Source organism: Pollicipes pollicipes, unplaced genomic scaffold (genome assembly GCF_011947565.3).
Source record: "Pollicipes pollicipes isolate AB1234 unplaced genomic scaffold, Ppol_2.1 Scaffold_3812;HRSCAF=4468_pilon_pilon_pilon, whole genome shotgun sequence".
NCBI lineage: Eukaryota > Metazoa > Arthropoda > Thecostraca > Pollicipedomorpha > Pollicipedidae > Pollicipes > Pollicipes pollicipes.
Window position 1 is genome coordinate 150,941 of NW_023596380.1, and position 18,455 is coordinate 169,395.

General features: G+C 55.1%; 1 protein-coding gene across 1 annotated transcript in view; it reads left to right on the forward strand.

The window, feature by feature from the left end:
* The first annotated feature begins 807 nt into the window (after positions 1 to 807).
* LOC119093012 (RNA pseudouridylate synthase domain-containing protein 2) overlaps positions 808 to 18,455 on the forward strand; it is a 58,579-nt gene continuing 40,931 nt past the window's right edge. The window contains exons 1-3 of the mRNA XM_037215904.1: positions 808 to 858; positions 1,511 to 1,598; positions 11,964 to 12,085. Of these exons, the coding sequence (XP_037071799.1) occupies positions 808 to 858; positions 1,511 to 1,598; positions 11,964 to 12,085 (261 nt within the window). The remainder of the gene's footprint in view (positions 859 to 1,510; positions 1,599 to 11,963; positions 12,086 to 18,455) is intronic.

Consider the following 18,455-nt stretch of genomic DNA (forward strand, 5'->3'; position numbering starts at 1 on the left):
ACTGTGTTCAATAACACAATCACCTTTTTCGGTCCAACCCGACATTGATTGCAGTTGGGGTCGTTTGTTGAGGGATATTTCCCCCCCCCCCCCCCCTCCCCATTTGCAGCCATTGACTACCTATCCTACTAAACGCCGCATGAAGTACATTTGACGCTTATTTTCGGCATTTGAGAGGCCCATTGATGCATTTACGGATAATTCGATTCGCCTCTAATCTATTCTGGACCTAGTGTGCAGATGGGGTAATGGTTATGCGACGCGTTGGGGAAACCAGAGGTCCGTGGTTCGTTTTTCCGTGGTCTTTCTACCAGAGTGAGAGGCAAGTGACGCTTAATAGCCTTGGCAATGGGGTGTGGCGCCAAACACCAATGACGACAGAGCTCCGCACCGGTGCTGCCAAACCATCCGCACCGGTGCTGCCAAACCACACCCTGCGTTTTCTGCAAAGGTAAGGCGCGTTTTTTGAGCAGCTTAACAAAATCTACGCTTATCCATCATCTTGCAATGGTATGAACATGGCTGTCCGGTGCTCGCTGCTTTTGCCGGTTGAAATGCTCTTTTCTGCCCCTGCTACTTGACATTTTACGACATGCTCCGTTTCGAGGTGGATTTGACCCGGCACTTCAATGCTTAAACAAGCCATCAAGTCTGGCCATTTTTGCCAGTCGCGTGGGGCGGGCTGGTGATTTATTCAGGCCGATGTTACGCCCCCATGCGTGTCACGCCAGCCTGTGCCTCTCTGTTATGTATGGACAGAAGGAGCTCTACTCGGCCATCATCAGACGAGAGAATTAATGCGCAATTATGCAGGAGGCGCCGATGAATAAGCCAGCCGGCGTGGGCGAGCTGCCGCCGGTGTAGAGGGGGCTGCTCCTGCAGACGGAGCCATGCGCGTCGGATCGGGCCGATTGCCTGCCGACTCGGACCGATCGCGCTCGCGGACGACTCGAATGGACCGCGAGATCGGGAGTCGTCCCCGCCGCGCGGGGGGCGTCCGGCCTGGCGACAGAGCCACGTGCGCCGGATCGGGCCGATTGCCCGCCGACTCGGACCGATCGTGCCCGCGGACGACTCGGATGGACCGTGGAGATCGAGAGTCGTCCCCTCTGCGGGGGGGGGGGGGGGCGTCCGGCCGCCCGCCAGCCCGTCCCGGCAGGTGTTGCGATGGCGGGTCCGGCCAGTTGGGCTGCCCTCGGAGACGCCAGCTGGCAGGCGCACCAGCGCGTCATCCGCTTAGCACAAATGTGATTGGTTGCACCTTAGCGTATGTTAATAGGCAGTGTCATTTTCTCGCAAAGCTGTTCGTCTCCCAGGTTAACGTGGCGCTTTGTTCAGCATGCTCAGGTACTGACAAAGTAGGCTTCTTTACAGGTCGCATGGCTCGCCGTTTTTCATTAATTTTCGCACTTACTGCTGAAAGAGCGGCTATTTCGAGTGTGACGGAGATCCCCTGTTCTTTGAACGCGGGCTTGCCGCCTTGCGCTGAACCGCACTGGCCCTGTTGCAGGCGAAGCTGGAGACAAAGGCCCTGAAGGCCAAGCGTCCGGGCTTCACCGACGAAAGATACACGGAGACGTCGTACTGGTTCGAGAACGGTAAGTGCGGGCCCAAGTTATGCCGCTCCTCCGATGCTGAGTCGCGAGATGTCTGGGTGCGCTCCAGGAACGCTTCACACAAGTTTCTGACATTTGGAAATGGCACCGTGTGCAGATTTTTGCCGTTCGGAAGGTGAAACTTCGTCGAAACGACTTCCGACATTTCTATGCCGCGGGCAACTTTAGATTTAGACTCCCAGAATGGCTATCTCAGACATGAATGCACGCGCGGTGCTCCGGCGCCTGGAGTCTCTGTGCGCTGTTGTATTTAGTCGGCAGCAGTGAGACCGTGTTGGCTTGACGGGCCAGCTGATTGCTTTTTACAATATTCTCACACTTGACGGCGGCCTGCCTTCATCTGTTCAGCCATGCATGTTCAATTTAGGCGGCAGCGAAATTGGCTCGGCCTGCACCTCTGCGACGGCGCGCGATGAGCTTCCGGTGCTTAAAAAATGGCACCGAGCGGATGACTAAAGAACCGATTATGTGCACGTGGAAATGGCCGCTAGTCGATATAAAGCTGAATAGTGTCAAAGCTCTAAATAGGCTTGGAAAATCGGTCTTCTGCACATACAGAACGGCACACCATCCTTTTTTGAGGTCTTTTTTCCACACAAGTTTGGTTTGTTTTAGGTCGTCCATATCGGGTCTTCTGATGCGCAAGTTATCACTTGGAATATCGGTTCAGTGTAAACGTGAAGGGCGGTTGCTTATTGTGGCTGGACTTACATGTTTTCGAGGCCATTTGTGGAGATTGGCGTCAGGAATATACCGTTAGTATGTTTGCTTTTTTTGCCAAATGGTGAAGCTTCCAACGTTGCAATTGTAGCTCAAATGCCGTTTTTTCTTCGCATGCTAATACAACCATGTTTGTACCACATTACCATTCAGCATGACATACGTGTTGTATAATTCTATATTTTTGTTATCACCATTTCTGCCAATTCATGTATGACACGGACCTTCTCTTGTGTGAACCTGACCGTAGATGCTGCTCAATTACCACTATCGCCCGTTCATTTCTTAACACTGACATTTTCTTAGATGAACTAGGAAGGAAGCCAGCTTTACGATCCTCGAAATTATCCTTCTTTGTCATTTGGCTGCGAATAGATGCCAAGTCGTAAAGATTGCGCCTGTGTTATTGCCTGCGAACGCCACCGTGACCTCGGAGGGGAGGGGAGGGGGGTGGGCAACGGGAGGTGGCTCCCGATCTGGGCGGCAGGGTCTGCCACAGTGGCCGAACGAGGCCGCGGGCCGGGGGGGGGGGGGGGCATGTGACCTCCTCCCCTGCCTTACACAGGGGGCACGGACTGGAGAGGGGAATTGGCGCAATAGTAGGGCGCTCTTGAACTGGCTGCTGGCTAGGCCTTGGTTAGGTCGCCCGTGCTAAGGGCGTACGTGAGGTATGCAAAGCATCGCGCGTTCATTGCTTCATGTACTTACTGTTTGCCGCTTCGTAGTCAGACGGGATTGAGTGATGTCGTCTCAACCAGGTAAGCTGGTTGACATTGATTTGATACTTGGTTTGCAGTTGACATTTTTTTGTATGACATCACGAGGCGTCTGAATGACTGCGATGGCAAGGAAGAAGGCTGCGGCAGTAATAATTATTCAGCTCTTGTTCTCATAGATGGTGTTATTATTTACACTTGTACCACTTGCGTAAACAATAGCAGCATTGCCGGGGACAATGGCCTGAATAATTGTTCTATCTGTGCGAACACCTCGTCCCGGACATTCCGCAGGAGCAGAAAGCTGCAGCTCGGTGTCTGGCGATATTTCGGTTGTTTTGTTCCAAGCTGAAAGGATGTGTCGTGTGTTTCTCCTGGAATTGGTCTTAATATGACATGAAGTGTGTTAAGTCGCTATCTTGGGCGCTTGAAAGGCCTGGTGCACGGGCGACGTCCGAGCGCGGTGCTGCGGCTTTCCGAACCGTCACCTAATCGCTGGCGTCCCGTGGCTTCTGCAAAGGGTTTGATCTGCGTAAAAGCGCGGGTGCGTTTGATGTTTGTGCTCTGTGGCTCGGAGCGGCCCGCCAGAGCGTCCACAGGAGCCGGCTGGCCGGTGATTTCGCCGCTACACCTCCTTGGCCAGGGCCTGAGACGAGCTCGCGCAGCGCCGTTACGCTGCCGGCGCGATGACGTCCGGCTTACAGACTCTGCGGTGGACGTCACAGAGGCTGCCGAGGTTTGGAAGGCCTCTGTGTGCCGGCTCGCAGCGGCTCGGGTGCGCAGAGACGCAGGCTTGGTCTCTCTGTCCGTCTTTCATCTGGTAGTGAGCTACAGCCGGTTGCTCGTAGCGTGAACTCCGTGTCCGAACGTGACCAGGCGGCTATTCCCATCACCCTGGAGTCGACCTGGACGGACGCTGGCTGGAGGAGGAGGCGCAGGTGGGCATGTGCTGAAATCGCGGGAAGAATTCAAGAGCTGCCGTCATGCGCCCCGCTGGCGCCGTCCTTGCTGAACAAGGATCATGGAATTGCGCGTTTTGAACAACAGCACGTCCCGACGAACAACCCTGGTACGGCGCCAAGAACCACCTACCCGGTTGATCCTTGCGCTCTATTGCCATACGCCTCAACGGCGCGTGACGAGACGGCCGTAGCGTCTCCCGCTCCGCTGGCGGCGGCCGTGCCCTGACGGCAGCCGCCATCTGTATGCATGCTCGCCGCTTAATAGCCGTTCACGTCGTCTGCCGGTGCCGGTTTAGTGGCGCGCCTGGGGAAGGGGGGGGGGGGGGGGGTGGCGAGTGCGACGTCTGATATCAGCAGGCTGGGCCTCGATGCTGTCCCCCCCCCCCCCCCCCTACTCTTCCGGCACGCTCGTCTTGGTTTGCCCTGATGGCGGCGCAAGAAGGCGAGGTACGAGGATGTTAGAGAAGTTACGGTGGCCGGCAGTGACGTCGTGTTTCGCACATTTGACGCCATTGTTGGCGGATGTCTGACGTCAGTGCTGGCGGGTGTCTAATGCGGGCACGTGACGTCGATTGTCAGATGTATATGACATTTTGTGCTGCCTCTCGACCTCGTTCAGCTCCCGACATTGACATTTCAGATAAATTCATATTGTTGCAGTTCTGTAGAACTACATCTGTGCTGATCTCATGCAAATGCACGTGTGCCCGTTCCGGGTCGGTTGCCAGAGTACTTTCCTGAAAGCGACTGCTCGCGGCTAAATCGCCCCGATTTCTCCACAGCGAGGCTGATTGCATTCAGTTCGCAGCCCGGCCCGCTTCCCGTTTTCATATTCCTACCACCGAGCTGCAGGCGGCAGGGTGACCCCGCAGTCAGCTGGATGCAAGTCACCGCACGTGCCCGTCTCGCCCCGAGCACAGACTCCGCCCGCTGTCTGGTGTCGGGCGCGTCCGTACGTGCCGCACCCGTCCGCCGCGGCGCGCCGGAGCACGTGTTGCGTGCGGGGCGGCGCGGGCTGGCGCACGCAGGTCTGCGCGCCGCCGGCGCCGGCCGCTGACGCTAATTAGGGCCGACCGCCGGCACGGGCTCCTGCTCGGCCGGTGGTGCGCTCGGCAAGACCGGATCGGTGGGAATCTCCGGCGAGGCGGAGGTCGCTGCTGACCGGTCATGTTACCGAGCGCTAATGGGCAGGGAGGGGCCCATTGGGGCGGGGGGCGCAGACTGTGCGGAGAGACGAGAAGTGGGGGCAGCAGGCGGCGCGGGCGGTGGCGCCGCGGGCTGGGGCTCGTGTAGGGACCTCCCGCAGCTCGCGGAGGGAACTCTCGCCGCACGGGGGAGCAGTGACGGCGGAGATGCCTGTCTCAGAGAGGCATTGGGTGAACTACTTGGAGGTCCCAAATGTGAAATTCCTTTTCGTGCTAAAGAGGGTGTCCCTCCTTCGAGGCATAGTTGAAAAGCATACTCTGGTGAAAACTCAGGACCATTTAATGTGATAATAGCACTGGGTAGTGGCACTGCAGCACTACTAAAATATCATAAGGATATATTTAAGTCATCTTCGAGTCCAAACTACGCTGTCAACGCCTTGTAACAGCCTACGCTTCTTCCTTCCGTGAAAGCCCCAGAGTGTATATAGCTCGAGTACGCGACATCTGCAGTTGTCGCGACCGCGGTACATGATAGCTGCCGTCGTCATGACGACGGTAGAATCTCCTGAGGGCCGTTGTCAGTTGTAACGGGTAAGAGGGACCACTTTTGGAGCTGTTTTCAACCGCTTATTGCGGGCCTGTCGGCTTAAAAATGACACCTCTTCCGGTATAAGACACGTGTGTCATGACAGCATGACAGCAATAACGTGACAGTGCGTCCATCGACTCCAATTGTTCGCGTAACATAATAGCCCACCTTGAAATTTGTCATCAACTTTGATTAGGACGTTATATAACGGCGCGTTATGGACGTTATATAACTGCGCAGCCGAACCGCCCAAAAGGCCCAATTTCTTTTCCCGCCGTAACGGTCCTGTAATTTTGACGCCCCCTTTCTTTCCTGCGCTGCGATGTTGTGTCACTGCTTGGTTTCGCGGTCCGTTGCAATCACACTTGTCGCTGTTTTCGCTGCGATCCCTCTGTGTTTTCTTCGTTGTATTGTGCGCTCCTAGGTTTTGACAGCTTCTGACTTTCTCAGTACTCTTGTCGGATGCATTTTCCGCCGTGCCAGCACGGAAAGGCTTTCTGGTATCTCCACCTGAAAATTATGTCGGATCTTCCCCTCGCCATGCGTACATGGCGCGGACGGTGGGCATGAATTGCGTTTGCCAATGCGTTTTTTTAATTCACCCTATTGCCTTGAAACCAGAGCGGCAAACAACAGCTTACGAACCGCTGGCTCATCGTGTCATTAAACGTGGCCGCGACTGCATCGGAGTCCCCGATGCAGCGCGCCCAGCTAGCGCCCGACCAGCCCGCCAGCGCCGGTAATGGCCTCACGTTCCTCCGAAATCGCCGGCCGGCGTGCGTCATCAGCGCGTGCCGGGCCAATGGATGGGATGGCGCCCACGGCGCTGGCGGCGCTGGCGGTCCTGAGGCCGTCGCTGCGGGCGCTCATGATAATTTGTTCTGCGACGCCGGCCGCCTGTTCAGAGGCGGGTCCGGTGGCGCTCTGCGCTGGCGGTCGGTTGGCGTGCTGAGCGATGCCAGGTACCGATGAGCTCGTGAGCGCGTCCACAGCTGTTTCACGAACGCTGGATTTGTTTCCGGACTGCTGCGGCTGGCGCTGCTGGGGCAGATGTGGTTCTTCTGCATCGAGTTGGGGTTTGAGTATCGCTGGCGCAAGTACGACAGCGATCCTTACACTCCTCTCAAGTGCTCGAACACCGTGGGTCGTTCCTCAGACACCTCACTGCAAGTGAATCGGTCACCTTTCCCGACATGGAGCCGAGGGTCGCGCGGCGGCCCCGTGCGACGGAGCCTCGTGAGTGGGAGCTGATCGGCCCGGCTGGTGGACGCCGAGGGTCGCTGGTGGACGCCGAGGGTCGCGCGGCAGCCCCGTGCGACGGAGCCTCGTGAGTGGGAGCTGATCGGGCGGCTCGGTCACAGCGCCGTCGGAAGCTGGCGTCGGGGTGAGAAGCCGGCGCCACGCGCGAGTTCACGGGGTTCGCCGTTCGCCTGGTGAGCCAGCCGGCGCGGCGGCGAAAGGACGCGACTCGCCGCAGATGGTGCTTGAACTAAGCCCGTGAATCATGGGGACGCGGGCCGGTGGGGACTCACGAGCGGTGTGCCTTCATCCGCAAGGTGGTGAGACTGGTGTCATTTGGTGCGAAACGTGGTTGTAAACGCTGCGCGTACATGGTTGGCTGGTTGAGTTTGCAGGACAGAAAGCAGTTGCCTTGGGGGTTTTCTCGCTTCAAGGCAGACTTTCGTCCAACAGCAGTCTGAATCAACATAATTCGTTGACGAAATTCTTCTGAAGTGATGACATACTCGGAAGATATTTGACCGATTGCAAAACACCATCGTAACGTGCTTCGCGCTGGAGTGCTCTGCCTTCCGGCAGAGTACTGAAACGCCCGCCATGTTTAAAGTTTGCTCAAATCACCAAAGTGGTTTACATTTACCCGTTTGGAAGGATTCGTAGCTATCCATGTGGTGGCAGTGAAGTATGAACGAACGGGAGTGCCTACCACCGCCTCCGAACCAAGCCAGTGTGCTCCATTTGTGGTTTGCGGTGATATCCTCGAACTCCAGTTACGGCCCATTTGGGACTGCATAAAGTATTTGTACGGTGGCTGCAATGAATAAATCGCCACTAATCCAGGTGGCGTATAGTCGTCTCATGTTTTAGCGAATTACCCAGTCAAACGACCTGTGTGTGGTGTCAGCCTAAAGAGACACAGGTGGGCTGAAGTCAGACTAAAGAGACACAGGTGGGCTGAAGTCAGGCTAAAGAGACACAGGTGGGCTGAAGTCAGACTAAAGAGACACAGGTGGGCTGAAGTCAGACTGAAGAGACACAGGTGGGCTGAAGTCAGACTAAAGAGACACAGGTGGGCTGAAGTCAGACTGAAGAGACACAGGTGGGCTGAAGTCAGACTAAGAGACACAGGTGGGCTGAAGTCAGACTAAAGAGACACAGGTGGGCTGGAGTCAGACTAAAGAGACACAGGTGGGCTGAAGTCAGACTAAAGAGACACAGGTGGGCTGAAGTCAGACTGAAGAGACACAGGTGGGCTGAAGTCAGACTAAAGAGACACAGGTGGGCTGAAGTCAGACTAAAGAGACACAGGTGGGCTGAAGTCAGACTAAAGCGACACAGGTGGGCTGAAGTCAGACTAAAGAGGACACAGGTGGGCTGAAGTCATACTAAAGAGACACAGGTGGGCTGAAGTCAGACTAAAGAGACACAGGTGGGCTGAAGTCAGACTAAAGAGACACAGGTGGGCTGAAGTCAGACTAAAGAGACACAGGTGGGCTGAAGTCAGGCAGCGCGTGAGCTCGGCATGTGTCGGCCATCTCATGCTGGGAGCGATATTCATATCTCGTGCCACGCAACCTATGGATGGCAAGAGGTGTAGTTTCATATCCATCTGGTGGCGCCAGTTCTCCCCTCAACTTGGGATCAAGCCCCCCCCCCCCCCCTCCCCCAACTTTGAGAAGAAAGTGAGCCTTATACGGGGTGAAATGCGTTTGTTGACGTGTTTTCAGTGTCTCCGCCGTGTTAACACCCCCCTCAGTTAGAGACTTGCGAAGCGTCTCGAGAGACTTGCGAGAGAGAGGGACTTGCGAAGCGTTGCGAAGTCTGAGCGAAGCGTACGCCGGGCCTGGCTGACGCCTGCTGGGTCACCCCCGATCAAAGTCTGCCTTATGCCGGTCTGACGACAACTACGGTCGACCTCTGCTACTGGGTCTGTAACAAATGTGTTAGTGAAATGTGTCGCGGTACTCGATAAGCGACTTGAAAGATGGAATCTGTTTCATACCGCCAGTAATAAAATAATGTAAAAGTTTGTAGCAAAATATAAAAAACGTAATGCAAAGAAATTGCTCTCGATGCCACTACTTCAGATGGTGCAGGTTAATGAAAACTCACGAGCAATCTTTCTCTTTTTTCCCTTCTCTCTCTGATCACTTTTCAGACAGTAGGATAGGATACGAGTAAAAAAGGAAGCGCTTGTGTGGTGTGTGAGTTGGGTGCAGGTGAGAGAAGAAGAAGAGGGTGAGGACGATCGCGGGAGAGTCGAGCGGATAATCTAACCAAAGGTGGAATGTGGATGCAGGTTTTTCTCGGGCCCCTTTTGTTTCGCAGAGGTGCATCGCAAATACAGGTAACTAAATATCCTGCCGAAGAGGCAGGCTCTCATGAAAAAGTAGGTTTACATGAAAGGTAAGCCTGAGGTGCAGCCTTTCCATTAGACATCGCTAATGGAATCTCAGGCTTCACTCGTAATCCCCTGCTCAACTCAAGTTTTGTTCTGTGAAGCTGGAAATGGAGAAGGGATTTTGTTCTAGAAGCAGTAGAAGTCGGTGCAGACCAGGTCGGTTGAGCCGTCTGTAGTCACAAATTGTCGTCACAGAATGCTCCGCTGATCGAACTTGATGCATAAAAGTCTTTGCTCTAGTTTGTTGTAATTAATTTGTGCCGCATGTTATTAAACAAGAGCTCATATTGTAGGAACAGGTCCTTCAATCAGCCGCATAAATGCCCTGCAAAGCGCGGGCTCGCCTACAGGTGCACACGTTACGGATGTGCCCCGCATCGCAGCCTGGGACTGGTCAGATCAGGGGGAGAGTATGAGGCTTTCAAAGGTGTCCTTTTTACAGCGCCTGGCTTGAATATTCACAGGGTCTGTTTCGTGTGGATCTCGCAGCCGTGCCAGGACGTCGCCCCGCCCAGCTGCTTTCTACAGCTGTACCCTGCATTTTCACGCGAGACCAAGGCGAGCGCGGCGTCCGCTTGTGAACGGCTGGCGTGCTGTGAAAGTTTTCCGGGACATCCTGGCTGAAAACTTCGCCCGGTTCTCAGTGGCAGCTCCGCCAAGGTGTCCCCACGCCGGGCCGAACTCGGCGACGCTGAACTGTCCAGCGCCAATCTGCGGCAGCCGTGGGCGGGTGACGAGCGGCGGCGACGCGTCCTCCGGCCCGCGACTGCGCCGCGTGACGCAGCGCTCCGACCACAGACCCCGGTCCGTTCGCCTGTGTAGGAGCCGGCTGGCGTGGCTGTTACCCGGGCGTCGGCTGCCGGCCCGGACCAAAGACCCGGCTCGTTCGCCTGTTTGGGAGCCGGCTGGCGTGGCTGTTACCCGGCCGTCGGCTGCCGGCCCGGGCCACAGACCCGGCTCGTTCGCTCTGTTTGGGAGCCGGCCGGCTGGCCGTGGCTGTTACCCGAGCCACAGACCCGGTCCGTTTCGCCTGTGGAGGAGCCGGCTGGCGTGCCTGTTACCCGGGCCGTCGGCTGCCGGCCGGGGCGACTGTTTGTTGATGCAGGCCCGGCAGTCAGCCCGCCTCTCTCGGCCTCGTTTGATCGCGCTGAACATTGCGCTGCAGTCGGCCGGCGCCGCGCTGATGCGAGTGATGCGCCTGCCAAACAGGCTGGCCAACCTACAGTCCGTTGCGTGTGGTATTTTGACGTTATTGTGTGAGAGTGGTGGTGTGTTATGAGTTTGACGTTATTATGGGGTGGCATACTGCTATAAAAGCAGTTCGCCACCCGCCCCATGTTTATGACAACTTAGAGCAGAAATGACACGGTGCTAATTTGTGGATTAATGACGTAACCCACACGTTTTGCGTGTTGCGGATTGTACTAATTCGTCGCTGGAAGTTGCCTTTAAGTGACGGCCAATCTTCTGAAGCCGGAGCCAAGGACGGCGTTTTCCCGGGACCTTTGAGAGCCCTATCCTGGGCCCTCTTGAAGAACCTCCATGGCGAGTGCAAGCGAGGACCTTGGTCAGTTTCTTTCCGGACCTTGCCACCGAACCGCCGTGGCTGACAGCACTTAACAAAAGACAGACCTTCGCGCTCTGCTGAGGACGTCCCCCGCCCCCGGCCGGCGTGGGCCACGCCGACGGGTGCCACTCCCTCCCGGTTAGCCTGGTGCGGGGTTTGTTGCAGCTCTCGAGCCAACGAAACACGCCGCGGCCAGCCCAGGTGTAGCCAAGTGGAACCTGTCGGGTCGAAGAAGAAGTTGCGCCCATAGGTGGACTTGCGTGCATGCTTAGGCGCCGTTCTGGGGGCTTTTGCGCCCATTGTGTGTCCCGCATCCCACATGAAGCCCCAGACGACACTAAAACCTCAGGCAATGCAAAAGCAGACCCTCTTTCAAGCATGCCCGTACCTCTATTGGCTGTATGAGGCTGCTGGCCCGGTTGCTGAGCTGGCGCGGCGCTGGCGGCGAGACTGGCGCGGCGTCTCTGTCCGCGGACTGGCGCGGCGCGTGCGGCGAGACTGGCGCGGTACTCCCTCCTGTGGCGGAGGGGTGCCGTCCGTGCCATTATGTTCCTTTGGTCCTGTTCGTTGCACATTGTTAGTCCAAAACCATGCGAAGATAGTTGAGAACGGTCAGCCGTGCCGAAGGCCATTTTTCGTGCTGCGTAGCGAGCGTGTGTTTTAATCGTCGTTGAGTGCGGCGTTTTCATGCGAACATGAACTGATCGGCGTCTTTTTTCGTCAGAGATAGCCCACAAAGCCTTAAGACTAGCCCGTTTTCATAAATCCATCTCGAGGCAGCCTTATGGACGGGGCTGGTTGTGGGTCCAGTTCGGGATGGGCGTCCGCAACCTTTGCAGGTTTCCGCTCGACCCCTCCTAACTTTTAAGGCGAAACGTGTCCAATCCCGGGAGCGAATTCACTTTCGGAGCCGTCTCGACTCCGTAGCCGCCGCAGCAGTCGGCTGGCTCGACGACACTCCTGTGGTGGGAGCGAGCGCACCGTGACCGCTGCCGCTGCCCCCAGGTCTGCGGAAGGTGTACCCATACTACTTCACCTTCACCACGTTCACGAAGGGCCGCTGGGTGGGCGAGAAGATCCTGGACGTGTTCGCCCGCGAGTTCCGCGCCCACCCCGCCGAGGAATACGTGAGTATCTGGCATTGACGGGCTTCGGCTGCCTCTAGCCCAGTGGCGGCCCTCAGCCGTGCTCAGCGGGCCGTGTTGCCTCCAAGTTCTGGCTGAATAGGGTCATTTTGGCGGTGTGCTGAAGCTCTTTGGGGACGCGGGCTTGATGCTGCTCGCCGCCTTGATGTCAGCGCAGGTGTAAAACCTTTGAGGCTCGGGGACTTCCCGGAATCCTTTGGGGCCCCTCAACCATTTTGGAGTGGTGTCTTTTGGCGGAGTTGTTTGGTGTAGGTTGGGAGATCTTTTGCTCACTTCTCTCACGGGATCTCGCCTTTTGCAGCAGAAAGGATGGACGACGCCACAGGGCGGGTCGTGATTGCCTCTGCACTGGTCCATTGTTCCGAATGGGTGGATGGATCCCTGGAGGATCAAGCACTTGTGCATCTGCCGGCGCTTTTTAAAGACGAGCGTGTAATAAAATCCTGTTTTGGCAACCTTGCCATATTACCGCAACAAGAGAATGGCCAAGGACAAGACAACGAGGGAAACTCGAGCGATTGCCTGATTAAGAGCAGACATTGCCTGCGTTTCATCGAGTTTTCCGATGCCTGCCACTCGAACAGATATTATTAACTGAAGGGCTCGTTAAATGCGTTTTATGTAATTAACATTGGAAGTGTAAAACGTGGCATGCAGCGTGTCCTCGCGGTAAGTGTGTCAGCTTTGGTGGCGCGCCGATCAGCTGTGAGGCGCCAATTACGAAAGCTGCCGCAGGATGTGCAATTTATAAGGATGAAATTCGCTTGTCTTGGCTCTATTGCAGTCGTGACATCATCTCGTTGAGCCCTATGCTCCGCTTTGTACATAATATATGAGGTGGGCTATCATTTAGAACCTTGAGGCCGCGTCGAGGGCCTCTCCAGCGGCCGCCATATGATGCAGACAAAGTGAGCATTGAGCGGGCGCTCAGCAGGGATGAAAGTTTCCGGCTCTCAGCGAGCTGCAAAGTGGATTTGAAACGATGGCGTCGAAGGCAGACAGGGTTTGCCACTGGGTGGCGCTCCATGACGAGGCATCTGGCCTGGGTCCGTGCACGTCGGGCGCCCGCTGGCCACCCTTTGGTCGGCGCGCTGCCGGCGGCCCTGCTGTCTTGAGTGGCCGAACCAGCCGCTGCGCCCGTCGCCGGTGTGACCGGACGCGCCGCGGCCGACCGCGACCTTTGACCTCGCCCCTCGGCGGAGGCGCGCTGCGCCGGCCGCCAGTCGGGCATCGGCGAAGACCGGCAGCGTTAGACCAAGTCTCCATTCGGACTGGCTGATCCGGCGGTGCAGTGGCATAAATTAGAGTGCGTCGTAAAATAAACTGTGCCGCGGCCTATCCGGTCCGCCTGATCTCGTTCGGTCTTATCGGGAATACCCAGGCGCGCCCCACGGCGGCCGTAACGCGGCTCCGCTCTGTGACGCCCAGATGTGATCACCGGGGGCCGCCTGGCCGGCCCAGCTCTCGCCGTGAGCGCGAGGCGTCGCCGCAGGCAGGCCGACCCGGCGCGGCTCGCCTGCTCGTCGGCAGTGAGGCCGCAGTCGGACGCTCCAGTCCGAAGTTTGGAAGGGTTCGCGCGCGGTGTCCGTGCTTGAGCGTTGCGTTGGCGGGTTTGCTGACTCACGACCTGGGTAACGCGACGATTGATGGGGAGACTTGTGGACAACTTGCGAGAAAAGTCGGGGGTGAATGAGTCACTGGTGTGGGATTCAGCCGTGGTCCTAGATTGTCTACAATCCTAAGTGTAGATCTAGATCTAGCTTCTAGTCGGTTGGATGTTCCCGGAACTGAACGTGGGCAGCTTTCCTGGGAGCGATGCCCGAGCAGCGTCTCGTAACAGCCAAGGCCTGAGGCCATGCAGCATCTTTATCTTGGCTAAGAACACGATCATCTGCGTGGCCCAGCAGTGATGAATAGGTGATCAGCTGTGTGGTGGCTGGCAGTGCCAGACATCAGCGCAGCTGTGTCACGCGCAGTGATCTCGCGGCCCAGCTGCATCGTGGCCTGGCAGCCCTGGAAATGGGACCGCAGCTGCCCGCCGGCGAACAGCGCTTGTCAGCAGACCACAACCAGCTGCCCTGCGAGCCACCAGCGTCAAACATCACACACCAGACCGCGACATAGCGGGTCATCTTGTCGCGACAGCGCGACACTGGCTCGGGCGGTGCGTCCAGCGCCCGGTCCAGGACGCCGCGCCTCCATTAGCGGCCGTGTGGGCCGGCCGCACCCGGACGCGGCCGGCCTAAGTGGATTGGGTCACGACAGTGGCCCGCCGGGAGCGGCCGGCCGGCGCCGCTCACGGTGTGCGGCACGGGGCACGGTCGCCTGTCACCCGATGGCGCGCCGTGATTGGCGCAGCTGTCGCGGCGTCGGTCGCGGCCGGCGTGCCAGGAGATGACACGCGTGGGACGGGCGAACGCCGGATGCCGGACGGATGGAAGGACGCTGGTGGATCGCCGGCGTGCTGATCACTGCCGTTGGCCTAGTCTGCAGGTGGCAGCTTGTCTGGGGTGCTGGCGATGGGCGCATTCGTTCGTGGTGTAAGAATGTGGCAACGAGGAGTGACACGCCATTGCAATCAAATCCCGCTTGTAGTGTCTACGTTGTACTTCTCTCTCTCTCTCTCTCTCTCTCTCTCTCTCTCTCTCTCTCTCTCTCTCTCTCCTCTCTCTCTCTCTCTCTCCTCTCTCTCTCTCTCTCTCTCTCTCTCCTCTCTCTCTCTCTCTCTCTCTCTCTCTCTCTCTCTCTCTCTCTCTCTCTCTCTCTCTCTCTCTCTCTCTCTCTCTCTCTCTCTCTCCTCTCTCTCTCTCTTCTCTCTCTCTCTCTCTCTCTCTCTCTCTCTCTCTCTCTCTCTCTCTCCTCTCTCTCTCTCTCTCTCTCTCTCTCTCTCTCCTCTCTCTCTCTCTCTCTCTCTCTTCTCTCTCTCTCTCTTCTCTCCTCTCTCTCTCTCTCTCTCTCTCTCTTCTCTCTCTCTCTCTCTCTCTCTCTCTCTCTCTCTCTCTCTCTCTCTCTCTCTCTCTCTCTCTCTCTCTCTCTCTCTCTCTCTCTCTCTCTCTCTCTCTCTCTCTCTCTCTCTCTCTCTCTCTCTCTCTCTCTCTCTCTCTCTCTCTCTCTCTCTCTCTCTCTCTCTCTCCTCTCTCTCTCTCTCTCCTCTCTCTCTCTCTCTCTCTCTCTCTCTCTCTCTCTCTCTCTCTCTCTCTCTCTCTCTCTCTCTCTCTCTCTCTCTCTCTCTCTCTCTCTCTCTCTCTCTCTCTCTCTCTCTCTCCTCTCTCTTCCCTCTCTCTCTCGCTCTCTATCTCTCCCCCTCTCTATCTCTTCTCTTTCTTTCTTTCTCTCCCCTCTCTCTCTTTCTTTCCCCTTTCTCTCCCTCACTCTCTCTACATCCGAGATAACCTGGTGCAAAGTGCAATCACATCGACCAGCTCTCAACACAAAAGGCTGCTGCGCAAAAAGTTTTGAAGAAACTACACTTTACTGCACGGAATGAAGAACACGAGGATCTAACAGACTAAATGAATGCCAGTACCTTCCCCAATAACAGTCATCGCCAATGATCGGTATGTGCGCAGCGAACGATAATTTCGAGAACACTGTAGCGTGTAAAGAATGGGATGTATGTATGCATGTATTGTATTGGCGCTGAAAACACTCCAACATACAATGGCTCCAACTGTACAAAGCTTTTCCTCACCGTGCTACCCGCGGCGTTCAGGTGTGAACTATTACCTGGAACGCGATGACGATATGTGCGTGCGTATGTGTACCTGAGGGGTGTTCTGTACGTGCGCCTTTGATGTATTCCTGCGTGATCAATGCCACGAGTGTCCTTTTCAGCGTGTCTCTCCTCTTAATCTTATCGACTCGACACTCAGGGCAGCCATTTCGTGTAGGAGAGTGTTGTCAATGCAATACAAACATACGTGCATCCCATCCTCTACATGCTAGTGTCCTCGAACTTATCGTTAACTGTGTACCCAACGATTGTTTGCGATTAGTGTCATAAGGTGCTAAAGGTACCTTATGACAAGGGACTACTAAAGGTGCCTTATGGGGAAGGTACTAGCATTGATTTGGTCTGAACGATCCATCGTGTTCTTTATTCAGTGCAGTTTGGCATATTTTCTTCGGAACGTTTTGCTCGGGAGTCTTTCGCTGTAATTTGTTCACCTTATTGCAGCCGGTGATCTCGGCAGCCTGTTTTTTTGTAAGCGATTCGCTGTAAATTAGAAGCATCCATATGCAACGCGTGGGGAGGTACCTTGACAATATTTTGTAGCCAGTATTTCGCTTGCTGATGACATCATTTCATTGCTTATCATTTATGTTTACGTAGTTAAAGGGACCACATGTCTTCAACTTTGAAACATTTACATCACTGCTCATTAATTTCGGAAATCACCGTTTTTTTACTTTTGCCAAGAAAGGAAATGCTTGCATATTTTCTTTTTAAAAATGTATATTTTCAAAGCAAAAGCCGCCTTTGGGACACAAGTAATGCAACTTGAAGTTTTACCTGTTTGCTGGGTCATGACGTGTGCTTTTAAAATCTATTATCATTATAATGGAGAGAAAAATGTCACGAAAACCATGAAGAGGCTATGTTATCTCGCCAACTTCATTTGCCAAGGCTGTAGGATCGGGCTGATCTTTAATGTAAGTCAGGCGATGTCTAAAGATATCGACAGGTTTATGTTTCAGTTGCGGGATAAAACTCCTGGCTGTGTGTCTTCTTCCTGTGTAATTGGTCATCTTTGGAATTGATGGGTCTATCCTACACCTAATTAAATTTGAATTAGTTTTACGTCGAGCCGCTAAATTTGGACAAAGCCTGTGTTGCGGTACGTATGATATAAATCAGGAATGACCTGGAGCTCCTGTTTTTTTTCTGCTTGATGGGCGAGGAGTTGTTATGGGAACAGTAACAGCCATTTCATGTACCAGGAGATGCTGGTTAAACGACGTTATCAAGCTGGCGACCTCTGGGTATGCCAGAACCTCCTGGTACATTGCAAGTCGGCGGCTGTCAGCATAAAGAAGTCGTGACCCCGCCTCTAGATTACATCGGAGCTGCTGTTACCCCGGTCAGCGTACCTTTGTAGTTTGATGTTTCGCTTTGAAATCGAATTAAAATTATTTAATTTGTAGACTGTGTGAAATCACGGGACTGCGCTGTTATGAGCATCGTTTTTTCTTGCGTTGGTTATCGCGATTGGACCGGATCAGTGATTTTGTAGTGAGCAGTATCCGTTGGAACACGAAACCGATACTCTCGAGCTCCGCTGCTTTGGCTCCTCAGTTATTTGGGACTCAAGTCTTTTGGAATTCTCATTATCAAGGGCTACACCACCTACCTTTTCCAAGGAGAGCAAACCAAACTGGGGTTTCCTTTCCCTAACCTTGTCGAGAAGAATTCTTTGGAGTTTGTCCAGTTTTTCAAAAGGGTCTCTTAGTTATATGCAATAGAGACGAACATCCCTTGATCTAGTGGGGACCTCTGGTCTTTCCAGTCGGGGCCTCCTCATGGGCTGGTGGGTCTTGCTGCTTTCCCTAGGCCTCGTAGGTGCCTGAGGTAGCCTCCTCCGAGTCATGTGAGGCCTCGCTAATTAAAAGGGCCTGCTTTTGGCCATCCATGGTCTCATGCGGCCAGGTATTGTCCGCGGCCTGTCCAAAGGGCGCCCCTTTTGACTTGATGTAGCATTTTCTCCCGGTCATCCGGGGCTTCTTGTCGATATGATGGGGCGTCCCGAAATTTCAAGGGGGACAGATAGATGTGCTTCCCTCCCGAATGCGAATGGCAAGCGGTGCCTGGTGTGTTTCAAGGCCGTTTGCCTTAACTGGCGAGACGCAGTGCCGGCAGTTCATGCCAGCCAGCAGTGGTGAGTTTCATAAAGCAAAACTAGCAACATATTGTTTTTTTTTTTATTGCATGATTAAAAAAGATGAGACGTCGACAGGTACAACTTGTCTCTCTCAGATTTTCAGCACGATTACAGGCTTCTCGTGTATAGACAGAGTCGGCGAAAGTAACTAGTTAAGAAACTAGTTCGTGGCTCGGACGGCCATGCCATACAAACTAAACACGGTGGAAGTTGTAGCTCTCAGTTATGAAACTGCCCAAAGTTGGCAGCTTCATAAACCGACCACCGAAGTTGGCGAAACCACGTTAGTTGGCGAGGTTCAGCTTGCATTTATGCCGTCTGACAACCATCTCCACGTCAGAAATGAGTTGAACGCATCTTTTTCCAAGTGCAAAATAAATCCTGAAGCTAGATTAAAATCTGAGGTGGGTTTCTGCCCAAGCAGCCACCCGCGTGTCCCTAACCAGATGCCTCCTCTGAGGGCCCCAAGCTCA